General features: G+C 50.7%; 1 protein-coding gene across 10 annotated transcripts in view; it reads left to right on the forward strand.

Moving 5' to 3' along the window:
- Positions 1 to 17186, forward strand: part of Ano1 (anoctamin 1) — a 175144-nt gene that overhangs the window by 9423 nt on the left and 148535 nt on the right. For 4 of the 10 annotated variants that reach the window (XM_021264455.2, XM_021264459.2, XM_087205445.1 and 1 more), the window contains exon 1: positions 3338 to 3808. The exons of 2 other annotated variants lie outside the window; for them this stretch is intronic. In XM_021264455.2, the coding sequence (XP_021120114.1) occupies positions 3751 to 3808 (58 nt within the window). In that variant the 5' untranslated portion in view covers positions 3338 to 3750. Of the gene's footprint in view, positions 1 to 3337; positions 3809 to 17186 lie in introns of those variants that run through there. 4 more of the 10 variants (XM_013074944.3, XM_021264454.2, XM_021264456.2 and 1 more) reach the window with 2 other exon arrangements.

The raw sequence follows: 17186 nt of genomic DNA on the forward strand, positions 1-17186 counted from the left end.
GAGCAAGAAGCCAGGCGCACAAGACCACATTGTATGTGACTCCATCTATACAACGAAAGGTCTAGAGAGGATGAATTGACAGGAAGAAAGAGCAGATTAGAGGTTGTCAGGACGGGGTCTGGGACAGTGGTGTCTGTTTTCCAGGTGAGTCAAGTGCTCTGGACTAGATGGAAGCGACTGTTGCACAGGGCAGCAGATGTATGCCACACATTAATGAACTGTGCGCTTTACAATGGCTAATGTTACATTATATGAATCTCACTCCATACAGTTAAGAAAAAAAAAAGACTCCCCTCAGCCCTGCTCAGCGCTGCCACCCAGGCCCTTGTCACTTACCCGCCATGATGACCACTTTCATCCCTGCCCAGGCACCCACTTCCCCACCTTTGTGTCTCCAGCTACCTCTGCCTAAAGCCACCCCAAACCTAGAGAATCTCACCCACTCTCCAGTCTCCAAGTCAGGGGCCCCTGCAGGCTCCCATCTGCACCCCTAAACCTCCACTGAGCAGACTGATGGAGAAAACAATGCTCTCTATTCCCTTTGATGCACCAGGTCCTAGCCTGGAAGTTCGATTCTTGTTCCAGCTTCAAAGGAACTACTGCCAAGGCCCATTTTACAGATGCACAAATGGAGGTGCTGAGAGGTAAATTGCCCCAGCTGGGAGTCACACTTCTCTGTTCAACTGCCAAGACCCTAGGTTTATTTCCTCCAGATGTATTGCCCTCCCCCAAGTGCTGTGCCTCAGGTCCCTCAGCCAGGGCAGAAAAGGGCCCTCCCCATGGCAGGTGATCAAAGAGCCAAGCAGAACTGAAAACAGACTTCCAGAGACTCTGAGAAATCAGTATGTAAATGACCCGTGACCCTGAGTGTGTTCTGAAGACAAGTGACAGTGGGGGCAGGGTCCATGTGGCAGCCTGGGTGTCTCCTGGTTTATCTGAGGGTCCAGAAAAGATCATGGACAAATCAGGGAGTACCCTGGGAGGCACAGGAAGGGCTGTGACTGTAAGCAATGTCACTGCTAGTCAGTCACTGTTGGCCTCTGACATGCTCCTGCCACCAGCCAGGGGAGACCTAAGTTCTCTGCTGGTGGCTCCATGAGTCAACAGCAAGCACAGAGTCACTGCACCCCCCAGAGTCTGATAAGACCAAAGATCTGGGGAACTGGGGAACCCAGGGCCGGTCCTTGTTGGGTCCAGAGCCTCATATTCTGCAAAGCCTATTTTAAACCTGGGCCAAGCCCAGGGCCTGAACGGTGGCCCCAGCCTCACCAGAAGCTGTCTTTTTTCCCTCCCTTGCAGTCCTGCTGAAAAGGGAAACAATTTCCCATAATTACAACCATTGTGCAGCGTGATTACTGTATTCTGTAATGATGGTTGTGTGTTATAATGACACGCAGGCCATCTCCCTGTGCAGGCCACTTGTCCTGCTCTGCTGCTGACATAAATATCTTTCCAGCATGAGCAGGGAACTTAAGATCATGGGAGCAGAGGGTCTGCAGCTGGGCGCTCCTCAGCAAATAGATGCGGGCTCCAGATGTTCCTCTTCTTGACCACTCTCCTGGTTCCAGGCACATGGGCAGCCCAGCCTTCCCCAGCCTGGCATCCTCCCCACGTGATTACATTTACCAAAATAGCAGCAGAGACCAACCTTTTAAAAAAACGAGCTGGTTCAGGTATTCACTAAAATATCTTATTTAAGGTCTGGGTCTGCGAAGGGTGTTTTTGCATATGTTGGATTCAGCTGACGGGTTTTATCCCAGTACAGCTTAATGGGACCAAGAAAATGAAAAGCAGGAAAAGTGGCTTCAATCTGAATGAATCAACATCAATTAATGGCTGCTTAATATATTTCTGCTAATAATAATGCATTCAATAATGTGTATTTCAAGGCTGGCTCAATATATAATGGCACATCCCTGCCCCAAAAAGGTAAACAATGATGGCTAAAAATAGTCCCAGTACGTATTTACATTTTTTTCCCCCTGAGCCTTTTTGGTTTATAGTTCATCATTCCAAGGGTAAGAATTCTAAAATTTTTTCTGTGTATTTATACTACTGAGCAATTGCTATGTATCACATTAGCTATTAGACCTTTCCAAGAAAAATGAGTTTTTATCTTGACCCCAGCATAACCAGTGTCAGATGTTAAAGCCCTATAAAATGAGTGTGGCCCCTGGAGGGACCTGGACAGCCCTGATCACACGCAGCCTCCCATGCCTTCCAGGGGCAGATGTGGGCTTCTCTGCAAGCTCCCAGCCACAGTGAGTTAGGATTCCATCCTGTCTCCTGACTGCTGAGTGCAGACTACCCGGGAGGAGGGCAGCCCACTGCCCCTGCAGAGCCTTCTCTCCATGTGTAGTGCTTTGGTGGAGGCAAGAAAGGCCGTGCACAAAGGTACTAGTCCTGCCAGGCCTGGGGAACAGGGAGGCCTGCTCATCCTCTGAACCTGTCCCTCACAGGGTGATTGGATCTGTCCCCACCAGGGCCCAGCAGAAGCCCTTAGCATGGGTGTTAGCTTGGTGGGCAACCCGAGGGTGCCTGGCACTAGCCCAGCTCTTCTCTGAGGGTGTAGCAATTGTAAGGTGCCCTTCCCAAAGGTCAGGCTGGCTGCCCCATCCACCTACCCTCCAGCGGCCAGGGAGCAGCCTCACGTTTTGTTTAAGGTAATCCTCCTTAGGATTTACGGTATTTATTTGGAGATGTCAGAAGTGTGAGGTTTGTAGATACCCAGGCGGCGCCTCCACCACGCTCTCGCTCACTCTCGGTGCCTGCATCATCCTGTCTCCTTGGCTCCCCGCCCTGAGCGCTTTGCAGCAGGCAGCCGCAGCAGCGTATGGCCTAGGAGTGGACGGGAGGAAGGGCCCAGGGCGCCGGCCACAGTCCCCACGTCAAGTTATCCCAGACTCCGTTAATTAGAATCTTCAAACAGCAAGATTTTTCTCCCACTTTGGGGCAGTTCTCACTTTATCCAGACTCCTAAATTCTGCTGGGGCTGGGGGGCCGGGGGGGCGCGAGGGAGCATGTGCCAAAGATCCCTGGATTCAATTTCAGACCCCCATTGACCTTTGACCGCCAGGTCTTTCCCCTCCCTGGGCTTCAGCCTCCTCCTCTGGCAAATTGGCAGGGTCCCGCCGCCTGGGGAAGGGAGTCTGGAACCAGGGACTCTGCCGAGCCTCTCCCTGCCGGGCTGCGCCCAGCTGTCAGGGCTGGCTAGGCTGCCCCCTCGGTCGGCGCCCCTTCCCTGGGGCCTGGCTGCAGGCACGCCCTGCACCGCCGCTCCGGGCCCCACGGCCTGCCCGGACTGATAAAACCGCCCGGGAGAATTGCCCCGCGCAGCGGGAGGCTGGGGGCGGGCCGGGACCCGCGGGCCAGGCGCAGAGGCTGCTGTCTCCAGAGTCCCGCGCCGCTCGCCCGGCTCCCGGTGGCCACGGGGGAGTCGCAATACGCGCGGGGCGGGGCGAGGGCGGCGCCCGCAGGTAACCCCCCGGGGGCGGGGAGACCCGCCCGGGACCCCCAGACCACAAAGCAGAGGGGGAGGAGCTGCGCGGCGGTGTGCGAGGGCGGCCAAGTTTGGCTCCGGCGCGCGTGTTTTCTCATCCTGTCTCTGGGGAGAAGTGGGGGACTGGTCCCTCCGAGCTGGGCTCGGACCCGGGCCCTCCGCACCTGAAGACTTCCAGGTGTGACTTAGCCGTCCCCTGTCCCGCACTCCGCGCGTCCAGAGCGCACCAGAGCCGGGGAGCGACGCGCACCATGCTGGAGGGCGACATTGGCCTAAAGGGGCTGCCCCTCAAGGAAGCCCCTGCAGCCCGTGAGTATCCTGAGCGGGGCGGGGGGCGGGACCCAAGTGCGGCTACCGCGGCGGCTTCCCTGGGACCAAGGGGCGCCCGAGGAGAGGGGTCAGGGCCCCTCCATCCCCAGTGACGAAGACCGTGCCCGGCGCTGCTCCCCAGTGAAGACGAGAGGGGAGGGACTTCGTGGGTCGCAGGTCGCTGGGGCTCCGACAGACAGACGGCAGACCGAGCGGCCCGGCGGGGCTGGGGCTGGGGCTGGGGGCGGCGCGGGGAGGGCCCTGAGCCCGGGGGCAGCGCCTGCCAGCCGGCGGGCTGTTCCCAATCCCGAGGGAGCGTCCCCAGTCGGGCTGCGTCCACGGCTCAGGCGGATGCGAGGTTTTCGGATGTTTTTACAGGCGCTATTAATACACATAATATTTCCGTGCTATTCTGAAGATTTATTTGAGATAAAGTAACTGCTGGGACTCGAAGGCACAATAGGAACTACAGTGGAGCTCGCAGAGGCAGAGACAGATGAGGCCTGGCTACGGGAGGGGGAGTCCCTGCCTTCCTCCACCAGCCCTGCACATAAATCACGACCCTGGATATTTTTATACCAATAATTTTAAAATAAATGACCCGACCAATGTTTCCTGGGTGATCTTCCCCTCCCAGTTCAGAGGTTATTCAATAAACTGCAGAGTGGCGTAGTGATGGGGGCTCTAGGGTGCAGTGGGTTTTATTTAGTGACACCATGGAGTGTGCCCTACTGAGCCTGGGTGAGGAGTCTGTGCCCTGCAATCAGTGCCACCACAGCCCCGAGCTGCTAACTTTAGCACGGGAAGTCCTCCTTTTCTTCTTTCTCCGCCTCCCCCCTGGTTTTTTGGAGAAATTTGTTCTGACGTGTACTTCTTAAATAGCCCGATATGGCTTCTTTCTCGAAGTGACACTGTATACTCCCCAAATTAAAGCCCCAAGAGAAAGAGAGATGCTGCCAGTCAGAGAGGGGAGGCAAGACCTTGGGGTGTGCTGGGGTGTGGCCAGGCTGTCCTGCTTTCCTGAGCAGGATACTCAGGCGCAAGGTAAAACCATCCCATCCACTCTGGAACCAGCTGGAAACAGCCCCATGCTCACCATGTGTGGACTCTGGCTAATCCGACACTGAAGGGCTTTACGTATACCCTTGTGCTCAGAACAGCCCTGTAGTGGGTGCGTAACCAAGCCCATTGAACAAAGAAATTGAGGCCACGCAGAGTAATATTGGCACTGAGACTAGAGTCAGGGTGCCCGCATCCAGCTCCTGTGAGGTTCTTGGTGCTCTCATTCCACCCCACACAGAATCCTCCGGTGATAAGGCTGTGACATCTCGGGGAGCTGTTTCCTGTGCCCAAGAGTGTGCTACACAGGCCCAAGCGCTGGTTTTTGCAGTCCTCAGATTGCGGCTCAGGCCACATCTGGTCTGGGGTGTGGGGATCCAGAGCCTTCCTCCTGGACGACCTAACTGGCCAGATCTGAGCGGTCTTCTTGGGCAGATGATCCCCAGCCTTCCCTCCTGGAGAGCAGGCCCTTCCGCTCCTTCCTCTGCACTTGGCTGGGCAGTGGACTGGTGGGCAGGCCTCTTGCCTCTTCCCCTGCTCCAAGCATCACCACTGTCAGGAGTAGGGTCCTGGCACACCGTCCCGCTGGGGCAGACCCTGCCTGGGCCAGGACTCTGCAGCTCTCTTGATGTGATTAAGGCCTGAGGCTGTCACTGACATTTGCAGGTTAAAGGGAAGAAAGCCACGGAATTGCAGGACTGAGGAAGCCTGTGAGGGGAAGGTTACTTTGTACAAATTTGGACATCAAGGCACTGAGAGGTTTCCATGGTGGGCTGTGGATCCCAGAGCTAATTTCTGGGCCTGAATCCCAGCTCTGCTGCCTGCAGTTGTGTGACCTTGACCCACTTGCTTACCCACTCTATACATTACCTGTAAAACCTAGTGGTCGTTTGTTGTGAAGAGAACTTGACTCCATAGCTTTTCTGCTATGCCTGGCTCTGTTCTGTGCACCTGTGAGGACTGTGATATCTTTGTCATTGTTACCATCCTCCTCCTCATCCCTGAGAGCACCACCCATACAATCTAGATGTTACGTCATTTTGCTGTGTGTCCTAGCACCGGCCCCTTCTCCATTCCCAGCAGCGCGCTGGAGCCGTCATTGGGAGCGACAGTTTGTTGGACGCCACCTCCTGTGCTGCCTTCTTCAGCAGCTCCCTTGTTATTTATTAATCAGCTGCTTATCTACAAGGTCATGGTCCGCACCTCCCACAAGGACGGTGGGGCTAGGAGGGTCTGCAGCGTCCCCCCACTGGGGCACGTGTATCTCCCCAGCACTTTCCTCGTCCCTCAAAAACTAGCCTGACTGCCCCTCTCTCGGGAACTGCTGATGGCCCCTGTTCACAGAGCGAGGAGGAGGGAAGAGGAACGAAGCCTGCTCAGCAGGTCAGTGTGTAGGACCAGCCGGGCCCTGGCCCGCATCTGCCTTGCCATCCTCCTCCATTTGTGCAAGAGGAAACTGAGGCACAGATCCCCTACTCAAGGTCACTCTGCTGCTAATGGCCCAAGCAGGATTTGAACTCCAGGCAAGCTGCTATGCATTTGTCCCTATGGGCGATAGCAAGAGCTGTCCCTCCTGAAACTCATCCAGCTTCAACAAAGAGCAATTGAGCACCCACAGTGGCCTAACGCTGTATTCATGGTGCTGGGCAAACAGTGAGGGACAGAGCACACCAAGCTCTCAGGACCATGCAGATAAACATCTAGGGTGTTGATTGGTGATGTCCCAAGGTGACAGGAAAGTAGAGCAGGAAAGGAGGAAAGGAGGCTGTGAGTGAAGCTGTCATGGAGCAGGACCATGGGTCGTGCACCGGAAGGAGCAGGGAGGACTGAGCCAGGCAGAGGGAACAAAGAGTCCAACCGTGTGGCACCTGGAGCTCCAGGAACAAGCAGTGGGTTCAAGGACCAGCAGGACAGTGGGGGAGGGCAGCAAGGGGATGGAGGGGAGAGCCAGAGGGGACCCTGGGTGAGGGGTCGCTGGCCGCTGTAACCGCTCAGACTAGAGGAATAGGGCCCCAAGGGCCTGGAGCAGGTGAGGGACCGGCTGGCCTGGTTTGCATGGCGTCTCTGGCCACTCTGCAGAGAACAAGCTCTGGCCCTACTCCACATGCAACATGCTGGGGTCACAGGTGAGGGGACACTGCTGGTGAGATGCTGGAATTGCTGACACCCCGGATGTGGGGTCTGAGAGTGAGAGGGGAGTGGGTGGCCCCAAAGTTTGGGAACTGAGAAGATGAAGGAGTGGAAGAGTAGGGGGAGAGGTGGGAGTTGCTTTTTGGTTTTTGGCTTTTGTTAATTGTGGTCAGGTATATGACCTAACAGTTTCATCATTTTGGTGTGGGATTCAGTAGCCTTAATGACACTCCCCATGTTGTACAATCACCATCATAGTCTATTTCCAAAACTTTTTCAATACCCCGGATAGAAATTCTGTGCCATTCAACGCTGACTCACCTTTCCCTGCCCCTAGCCTGCCCCAGGGAGCTCAGCCCCTTACTTCTCTCTGCATCAGCTTTCGAATTCGAGATTCCTCTATATCTGTCTGGTACACTTCACTTACCATGTTTGCCAGCCTGTTTCACATTGTAGTGGATATCAGTCCTTTACTCGTTTGATGGCTGAATAATATTCCCTTGTATATAAATACTGCATTTTATTTATCTGTCCATCCATCTGGACACTTGGGATATTTTTACCTTTGGCCATTTTTGGATAATGCTACAATAAAATTTACAGAGTAGTGTTGGTTTGAGAACTGTTTTCAGTTCTTTCAGGCATATACCTAGAGGTGAAATTGCTGGATTATATAGTCATTCTCCCTTTAACTTTTTAAGGAACTGCCAAAATGATTTCCACCGTGGCTCACCTGCTACATTCCCACTAGTAGGGCACAAAGGTTCTAACTTCTCGGCATCCTCATTATTATTTGTTATTTCTCTTCTTTTAATGACAGCCACCCTACTAGATATTATGTAGTATCTCATTGTGGCTTTATTTTGCATTTGCCTAATGACTAATTTACTTAGACCTGTTGGTCATCTCCAAGGAGATATTTGGGCAATATTCATTTTTTAATTGAGTTTTTGTCCTTTTGTTGCAGAGTTGTAGTTCTTTATGTAGATTAAACATGAAACCCTTCCCAGTTATATGAATTGCAAATATTTTCCCCCATTCTTAAGTTATCTTTTCACTTTTTTGATGAGGTCCTTTGATACACCAAAAAAACCCTAATTTTCGTGATCTATAATTCACTTTCTCTTTTGTTGCTGGTGCCTTTGGTGTCAACTCTTGAGACTCCATTGCCAAATCCAAGGTCAGGAAGATTTATCCCTGTGTTCATCTAAAAGTTTTGTGGTTTCAGTTCTTACATTTAGGTCATTGAACCATTTTGAGTTAGTTTTTATATAAGGACTAAGGGAAGAACAAGCTTCACTCTTTTTTATTTTGTTTGTGGAGTATGGCAGAGATATAACTCCCTCTTTTGCATGTGAATATCCAGTTGTCCCAGCACTGTTTGTCAAAGAGGCCATTCTTTAGGGTTCTGCTTTTGAGCATGTTAATAACAATGACAAGCTAAGAGCCTGACCCCCCGAACAGCAGCTGCCATAAGAACAGCATGGCCTGGCATGGCATGTTCTAACATGGGGCAAGTGAATGCTCTGTGGACATCCCAGGGGACAGAGGCTCTGTGCTGACCCCAAGGTCAGGGACAGCTTCTTCCAGTGACAGCAGGAGTAGCAGTGACCTACCTGGTGAGCAGCTTGCCCCCTGCAGCATGTGGAGGCTGAATGGTGGCATTGTCCTGGTGACCCCCTGCAATGCCGCCTGCAATGACAGGTGAGTATCAGGTGAGAACCTGATGCCTTGTGGAAATGGCCACACATGAATTTCTCTTCTTTGCCACAACATAAATCGTTGCGGAAATGTCTCCCAGCTTTCCAGTTGGATGCATAATTCGATGCTAATCAATCAGACACAGAGGCATCTTCCCCACTGTGAGGGGATACAGTGCCACCTCATTACCAGGAGCAGGAACACAGTAGAGCCATAGTACTTGCTGCCTGCAAGTTCACACTCTCTTTGGATTTACATTGTCATGTACATGGTGGAAGGCCTCTAATTCTGGGAAATGAGCCCTGGGGGCCAAGAATGGGTCCTCACCTCAGCCCAGCCCCCTTCTTCCATGCTGCTGCTCAGGGGCTGGGTGTGAGCTCCCACCTCCTCTAGGGCAGCAACAAGTTGGGTCTCAGTTAATTGTATCCACCTCATCTGCCCCCCTGGGTGGGCTTGGTCCACTGGGTGGCAAGAATTGTGTCTCACTAATGTTTCTAGCCCTAGCTCGGCAGGGCTCAATGAAAGTAAGACAGGGACAGACAGGCAGTAGCTGACGCTCATTGCCAGTTCCCTTCTGTTCCAGGCAGTGTTGAGTTGCAGACCTTTGCTTAAATCATTTCCTTTAATACTCACTTGCTAAGTTTGTAATGTTAGCAGCCCCTTTTGACAAACATGGAAACTGAGGCACCGAGAGAGCAAGGAATGTGCCCAAGTGTACACAGCCAAGAGTGCACTGTGAATCCATCCAGAAGGTCCTGCCTGTCCCGGCCAGGCAGACACTGGGACTCAGACTCTACTCCTGGCTCCATGCCAGGCACCGCAGCTCAGCTGCTGCCCCACCCCCACCCCCCGCAGTGCTCCCAGGAGAAGGTGGTTCTCTGTGATTGCTTGGCCGCCTGTGGGACCCACAGCCAGGAGGCCAGTGTGGGTTGTGTGAGCTACATCTGTCCCACGCCCGTCTGCCTGGCACTGCTCACTACTCAGCTTTGCTGCCTTCAGCACCGAGCACACGTGCCAGGGTGTTCACACTGCGTAATGAAGCATTAAAAGCTTTCCCAGTCCCCAGAGAGCCCTTTGACAATGGTCACATGGCCATTAGGTAGACAAATTACTAGTTTCATGTATTTGGCCTTTGGAGGGGACCTGCATGTACAGTGACCGCCAAACCTGGTAATTTCAGCTTCCTTTTTTTTGTTGTTGCAGCCCATGGGAACTATTGCTCCCTCTGAGCCTTTCACAGTGATCCTGCTGGGCTCCAGGTTCCCACGCACAGTACAACCCACGAGGCCCCTGCAAATACGGGCCCCAACCCATGTTGCTGGCGGCCAACTCCTGAGAACACTTCCTATCTCTTCACTGCACCTCTTGGCCCCTGGGTGTGGTGAGCAAACATTCCCGTGACACCCAAGGTTTAATCCTCTCTCACACAAGGCTGGAATCACTTCTGCCCACATATGGCCTCTGGTGTATAATGATTTTGTTAATGCATTTGCATGGCACTTCAACTTGAAAGTCTGAATGTGCAGTTTGTCGTGGAAACAGAGCTATTGATGTGAGCTATTAAAAGGGAAGTGTAATCGGGAATCATTTTTATTGTGCTGTTTCCTAGGCAGTGAGCAGCAGAGACAGAGCAGCAGATCAAGAGCTCAGGATGAAGGGGAGCTGAGAGGGGCCCAGGCATTTGGGGGATCCTGTTACAGACTTGGTCAGAGTGGGTCCTGTGGCAGAGTTTGGGCCCCAAAGTACTGTTTGCTTCCGTATCTCTGTTCTGTCCTCAGATCCTCCAGCCTCTGTCTGCACAGAAGTCCAAGTGTGTGGAGACAGCCTGGTGTCTTCCTAGCATCCTTTTCTGTCCCAAGACTCCATCCAAGACAATAGACCACATTTAGTGGTCAGAGGTCCTCCTGCTCCTCTGGCCTGTGACAGTGCCTCACATGTTTAGTTTTGTTGCCCTTGACAATTCTGTGGTGTGGTGGTCAAGTATTTTGTAGACTGTGCCCCAAGTCAAAGTTTTTCTCCTAAGGCGACTGGGATCATAGGTCTGAGGGGGGAAAATCACAGAGGTGAGGTGCCATCTTGTCACTTCAAAGCCACATCCTGTCGCATACAGGACTCACCCCTTGCAGGTGGTGGCCTTGAGCACCTGCCTGAGGTCCTGCTGGTCAGGTTCCACTGAGGACTTAATTGTTTTCCTGTTTAACATCAGTATTTAAAGTACCAGAGAGTTCCTAATGGGCTGTACATCTGATCGACTGATTGACTGATTGATTGATTGATGATTGCACTGTGGATGGAACCTAAGGCCTATCGAATGCTAAGTAAGTTTCCTGTCACTAAGTCATATCCCCAGCGCCTATAGAAGGTTTTAGATCAAAAGCATCAACTTATAAAACTTCTGAAACCGTCTTGATTTAATTTTGCTGAATTATGATCATTTTGGGTTCCTCCTTAACTAGTATTTTTTTTTTTTGGTACCAGGAATCAAACTCGGGACCTTGTTCTTGTGAGGCAGACACAGTGCCACTGAGCTAAATTCCTGGGCTACTAGTATTTTAACACGAGCAATTCCTCGCGCTGCTTACAGTCCATTGTGGTTGTGAACTAAACAATACTCCCTAGGAAAAAAAGGAGCTTAAAATTCTCCCTTGGCCAAAGCTCCAAGTATTCAGCTGAAATAAGTTGAATTTAACCCCATACTGTATACCCACAGGGGGTCCCCAACTTCCATCTCAAAGGGGGAAATGTTTTGATAATTATTATTGATTTTATTTTATTTTTTATTTTCTTTTTTTTTTTTTTGGTACTGGGGATTGAACTCGTGTCCTTGCACCTGCGCAGCAGGTGGTGAAACCACTGAGCTAAATCCCCGGCCCCCGCATTGATTTTATTAATAACCATTGAATCAGGTATGATTCTGCCCTTAAAGAGGTTTGTGAAGGCCTGGAATTCTCTCCGAAGACCCCTGAGTGAGATGGCCAGGCTCAGCCTCCTCACTGTGTAGAGTAGAAGGAAACTGGGGCTCAGAGAGACTGAGTGATATCCCTTAAGTCACTCAGCAGTTTGGTGGAAGGGGTGGAACTCTAGGGCAGGTCTGTTGATTCTGAATCCAGCTCATGCACCTTCTCTCCCCTGAACCTAAATCAAATGAAGACGTTGAAGTCTGAGAGCAATGATCCTTGGAAACCCCATAGGAAGGCAGCACTGGGGACATTCTTTAAAATAGGTCTCATGAGGGCTGGGGATTTAGCTCAGTGGTTCTGGTGCCTGCCTTGAAAGTGCAAGGTCCCAAGTTCGATCCCTGGTACCAAAAAACAAAAAAACCAGGTCTCATGTACAAGCACCTGTGGTGTCTTAGGGAAGACATCTGTCTGTAGGAAAGCCCTCAGCTTGGGTTCGGGCACCGTGAATGCCAAGCCCTGCAACCTGCTGAGAGGTGCTGAGGCTGAGACCCTAACAAGGAGCACGGGTCCCCTCCTCGGCCCCAGGTGCCCTGTGGGAGCCTCTTCCATGTGTGCATGGGGGGGGGCCCTCTGCATTGTTTACTTCGGTGTTTTTGTCATTATTCCCAGGGTGGGGGGAGGCATTTTAGGTAAATCTGCGAGTCCAGTGTTCCCAGAAGGAAAATGTAGGTGGCACCCAAGCAAAGCACAGATTTGCATTTCAGACTCAATTCCAGATCTTAAACATTCCCTTGCTGTGTCCTCCTAATCCTCAAATAAAAGATTATAGCCACAGCCGGGGATTTAGCTCAGTGGTTCCGCCGCCTGCCTTGAAAGCGGAAGGACCCAACTTCAATCCCTGGTACCCCGCCCCCCCAAAAAGAAAGATTATAGCCAGTTTATACACGTGAGTAAAATATAACAAAATAGCATAGACTGACATCAGGATGAAAGAAAATATTAAGGAAGTCACAGAGCAGGACCAGGGGCTGAGGAGTGAGTCCCAGGTGACAGCAGGCAGAGCTACCATCCAGCTCAGAAAGGCTACACTCCTTGGCCACAGATGGCTCCAAAAAGGCTCTTCCTCTGCCATTCCCCAGGCAGAGGCCCCAGGGCCTTTGCATGCACACTATCCTCCCCTCTCCTCACTAAGCACTCTTTCCCCTGTCTCCTTGTGTACTCCCCCTCCCCTCCCCCTCCCCCTCCTCCTCCTCCAGGAATTGAACTCAGGACCTTGCACTTGCCAGGCAGGTGTGGCACCACTGAGTTATATCCCTGGCCCTCCTGTGTCTCCTTCTCATTCTCTTGATTTAAATGTCACTGGGACAGATACCATCCAGGGCATGCTGTCCATCTGGGACCGCCCACTAACCACCACCTAATGTCTGTTCCTCCCCTTCAACACTGACCACACTTTGTGACTAGATGGTTTCTATTGAGGTGTGATTAACACACACCCAGATGCCCAGTGCATGGTTTAATCGAATCCATGCATCTGTGTAACCTACACCCCATTAGAATATAGGATATTTCCATCACCCCAGAAAGTGACCTCCTGACTTTTTGCACATGCAAGCACACACACACGCACACATGCACTATGGCATAACTCTGACTCTGCCAGTTCTGGAACTTCATACTCATGAAAACGTGTGGTCCACTGTCCGGTTCCATCCCCGCTGGTGATGTCTTCCTATTTACTGCCCCCGACACGTGGACACTTCAATTTGGACATTCATTGTCCTCAGAAGGAACCGGGGCTGTTTTGGGTCTTTGGGAGTGAAGCTGCAAAGACCACAGCTTTTATGGCCATGCAAGTTCATTTCTCTGATAGACGCCTCTAACAGGAGAACCAGGATCGCTGGGTCACAGGATAGAAGTGTATGTAGCTAAGAAACTGCCAGACAATTTGCCTGAGTGCTTTATTGTGTCACAGCAGTCTGAGAATCATAATGGGTTTTAAATTAATGGCCTTATTTAGCCTTAATAACCCACCTCCTTGCCTGCTAATGGCAATGCCAGGTAAGAAGGACCGTGTCCCTTTTGTTGACTATTGAATCCTCGGCACCTCACACAGTGAGCAGCACATAGTAGGTGCTCAGTAAGCACGTGCTGAATGGAGAGTCTGTGCTGCGGGATTTCCTGATGCTAGTGGGCCAGGGCCCCGTGGGACCTGCTGGGGTGGGCCCTGTGAGAGTGGGAGTTACTGCTGTTCCTGCTACCCAAAGACCAGAGTGTCTGATAACAGCATGAGGACAAAAGGCTGGGGAGGCCCATAGTATCCTCTGCCAATGGTGGGCTGCATTATTTTACCCTGAAAAGGTTCTGAGCCAGATGTAACCAGATGCTGGCTTCTCCCAAGACAAAAATCTCAGAAAGGAATTTACGGGAACTCCCAAAGGACTTTCCATGTGAAAATCTTTGTAACTGTAACTCTGTGAGATTTGCTTGTTAGACAGGGATACTAAAGTGGAGACAGAGCTACCCAAAGTAAGCCCTGGGTGGGGGTGGGGGGTGGGGGTGGGGTTATTGATTGGTAGGTCTTTCTTCGGATAATGTTTCGTTCATGTGTTAGTCCTAATGGAATGAGCTTCCCTGTCAAACCAGCAGTCACCTGGGGTAATTTAAAAGAAGGGGACTAATTAGCATATGAAAAGGCACTCAAGTTCATTAGTCACCAAGAGATGCAAAGTGAAACCACCTTATGATACCATCACAAGTTCATGTTCCCCAAAGTCGATGAATGAATTCTAAGGAACAACAGAGATTAAGAGTAGAAAAATTTATTAGGGAACCAGAATGAGAAATAAGAATAGCTCCTGAGAGACAAGAGGAGTCCAGAATGGGTTGCCAATGAGCCCACTTCTCAAAGGAAGTTTTATAGAGCAAAGTCACAAGGGGTGGGTACAATGCGGGTAAAAACTATAATCAACCAATAAGATTACAAGTACAGTCGCTTAGGTAATATTAACCCAATAGTAACAAGGGTATGTGGATGACATCATTAACCTTGGTCGATAATCTGTCATTTTAGTCTTAAATCTTCTTAGTTTTAGTAGTCTTAGTGGGTAGAAAAGGATGGCCCAATCCAATGAGATAATGGTCTGTCTACATGGGAAAGCCCAAAAGGGTGCTACTAATAATCTCAAGCTTCTATTCATCCCTTAGAGAAGTATGAAAATCTGGCCAATGTGGCTAATCTTCAGATGTGCCTCTAGCCACAGCTTTTATGCATTTCCATTATCTGCATTGACTTCCAGGGCTCTGCCCTGTCTGACTGCCTACAATATTTCTACCTCACTCAGCGGTCTATATCACTCTTTATTGCATGGAACTTTATGCCAGGTGCTCATCTGCATACTTTGCAAGGATCATCTCATTACTTGTCATTGACCTCTACCAGGGAGTTGCTGCTACTTCCCCATTTTACCCTTGGGAAGTGTCCAAGGTCAAATGGCTGGGAAGGAAGGGGGTCAAGGTTCAAGTTCAGGAAGATGCACCTATGCCTTGCAGCATGCTGAGCCAACACTCAGGTGATAAAATAAGAATAAAGGTGTCATGTGGCATCTCTGCCTCTCAGGACTTTGTAACCGAGGGCTACTCCAACATTCCACCCTTTAAAAACATCAGGGAGCAACAGCAGTACCCTCTGTGTGGCTGCCCTTGCTGTCCTCCAGACTCACCAAATCATCATTCAGTGCTGTCTCAAGGGTTATTTCATGTACTCCTTCCTGCAAGGTAGATATCATTTCCCCCATTCTACAACAAAAGCCATTGCAGTTCAGAGGGGTTAAGCAATGTGGCCAAGGCCACACAGCTTGTAAAACATATCAGAGCATAAGCCTTTTCTTTGCCAATTTCACAATCAGGAGGAGGTGACATGTTTCTTAAAATGTCAATGAAAAAAAAAGAGTCGGTTGGCACACTGTCCTGAATTATTCCAGGGCACATCTGTGAGAAATTCCTCCAGTTTGAAATCTCTGCAGACTCAGCCAAACATGGCCTCATTGTTGATCTTCAGATGCATATTTTTAGTGTGAGGTGGGTTGTGTTTATTTTTTTTTGATGAATTGCAAAATGAGGTTTCTATAAATAAACCCATGGCTTTTACCCCCTCTCATTTTATTTCCTGTGCACGATTCACCAGTGACTGACCAATCAAATTACTTTGCCAGTTCTGGAAAATTCAAAATGGAAAGTTCCTGGGAGTGACCAGAAAGGAAGGTCTGGTCTTCAGAGCACTCCAGCACCCTAACACCGAAGGCCAGGCTTTAGCCCCTGCGCCAGGACCACCCACTGTCCTTTGCCAGGGTGGACTCCTCAGTGACAATCAGGGCCAGAGGCTGCCAATTAATTAATTACTATCTCTCTTAATAGAAAGCAGTCCGCTTGTTGAGTTGAAAGCAAGTGTGGACCAAGTGATGAGTCCATTTCCATTGTATCATCTGTGAGACAGTTTGCCCCAGCATGGGGTCACAAAGTGCCAGCACATCCCAAGATCCGCAGGTTCTGGGTGGGCAGGGCGACTGGTTAGGCACGGATCACATTCATTCATGGGAAGAGCCTCCCAGAATGCCCCACACTGACATTACCATCAGTCCCCGCCTCGCTGGCTGTGGCCTGAGGTGTCGCAGAGATCAGAGGCCTGTCTCCACTGGCAGGCTGCCCAGCCTGTGCCCTGGGCCCCACACGCGGTTGCACCTTGGGAACTTCTGTCCACTCCGCAGGTGTCCTGTAGCCAACCTTGCTCTCCCCCTCCACCATTATGCTGTCTCCCTCATGGCCTCTTCCCTATCCGCCCCCGTCTCGCCCCTGACTGAACTCCAGCCCCATGCAGTGACCTGCAAGGCCCAGGAACCGGCTGGGTGGGCACTGCCCATGCCCATGCCCTGCCTGGCAAGTTTTTGGCCCCCTCCCCACCTCCTTGACCCCCTTGCATTGACCCTTATCTTCACATTCTGATCCTCCAAAGAGCTTTTATTTAACACTTTAAAAAATCATTATGGTTAAAAAAAAATAAAATTCAGCATGGTAAATTTTTAAGTTCCGTTTTTAATTCTACAGGGGTATTAAGTATATTTGGACTGCTGTGCAGCCATCACCATGTCCATCCCCAGAACTTTCTCATCTCCCCAAACTGAAGCTCTGTCCCCATTAGACACTGACTCTCTGCCCTGTCCACAGCTCCTGCTTCCTGTCCCTATGGACTTGATGACCCTAGGGATCTCATAAAAGTAGAATTCTATAAAATCCTTCAGTATCTGTCTTTCTTTGGCTGACTTACTTCACTTCAGCCTACCTGAAGATCCATCCACATTGCCATGTATCACAGAATTACCTTCTTTTTTATGGCTGAATAATGTTCCACTGACTATATAGACTACATATATATTGTTTTGTTCCAGTAACTAAACAGGTATAGAGTCGGAAGTGGAATCAATGGTTCATATGATAATTCTTTTTCTAGTTATCTGAGGAACCTCTGTACTGTTCTCCATGGTGGTTACATCACTTTATATTCCCATCAACAGAGCACCAGGGCTCCAGTG

This window comes from Heterocephalus glaber, unplaced genomic scaffold (genome assembly GCF_053883595.1).
Source record: "Heterocephalus glaber isolate CG9 unplaced genomic scaffold, H.glaber_assembly_v1.0 deba00000594, whole genome shotgun sequence".
In the NCBI taxonomy this organism is placed as follows: Eukaryota; Metazoa; Chordata; class Mammalia; order Rodentia; family Bathyergidae; genus Heterocephalus; species Heterocephalus glaber.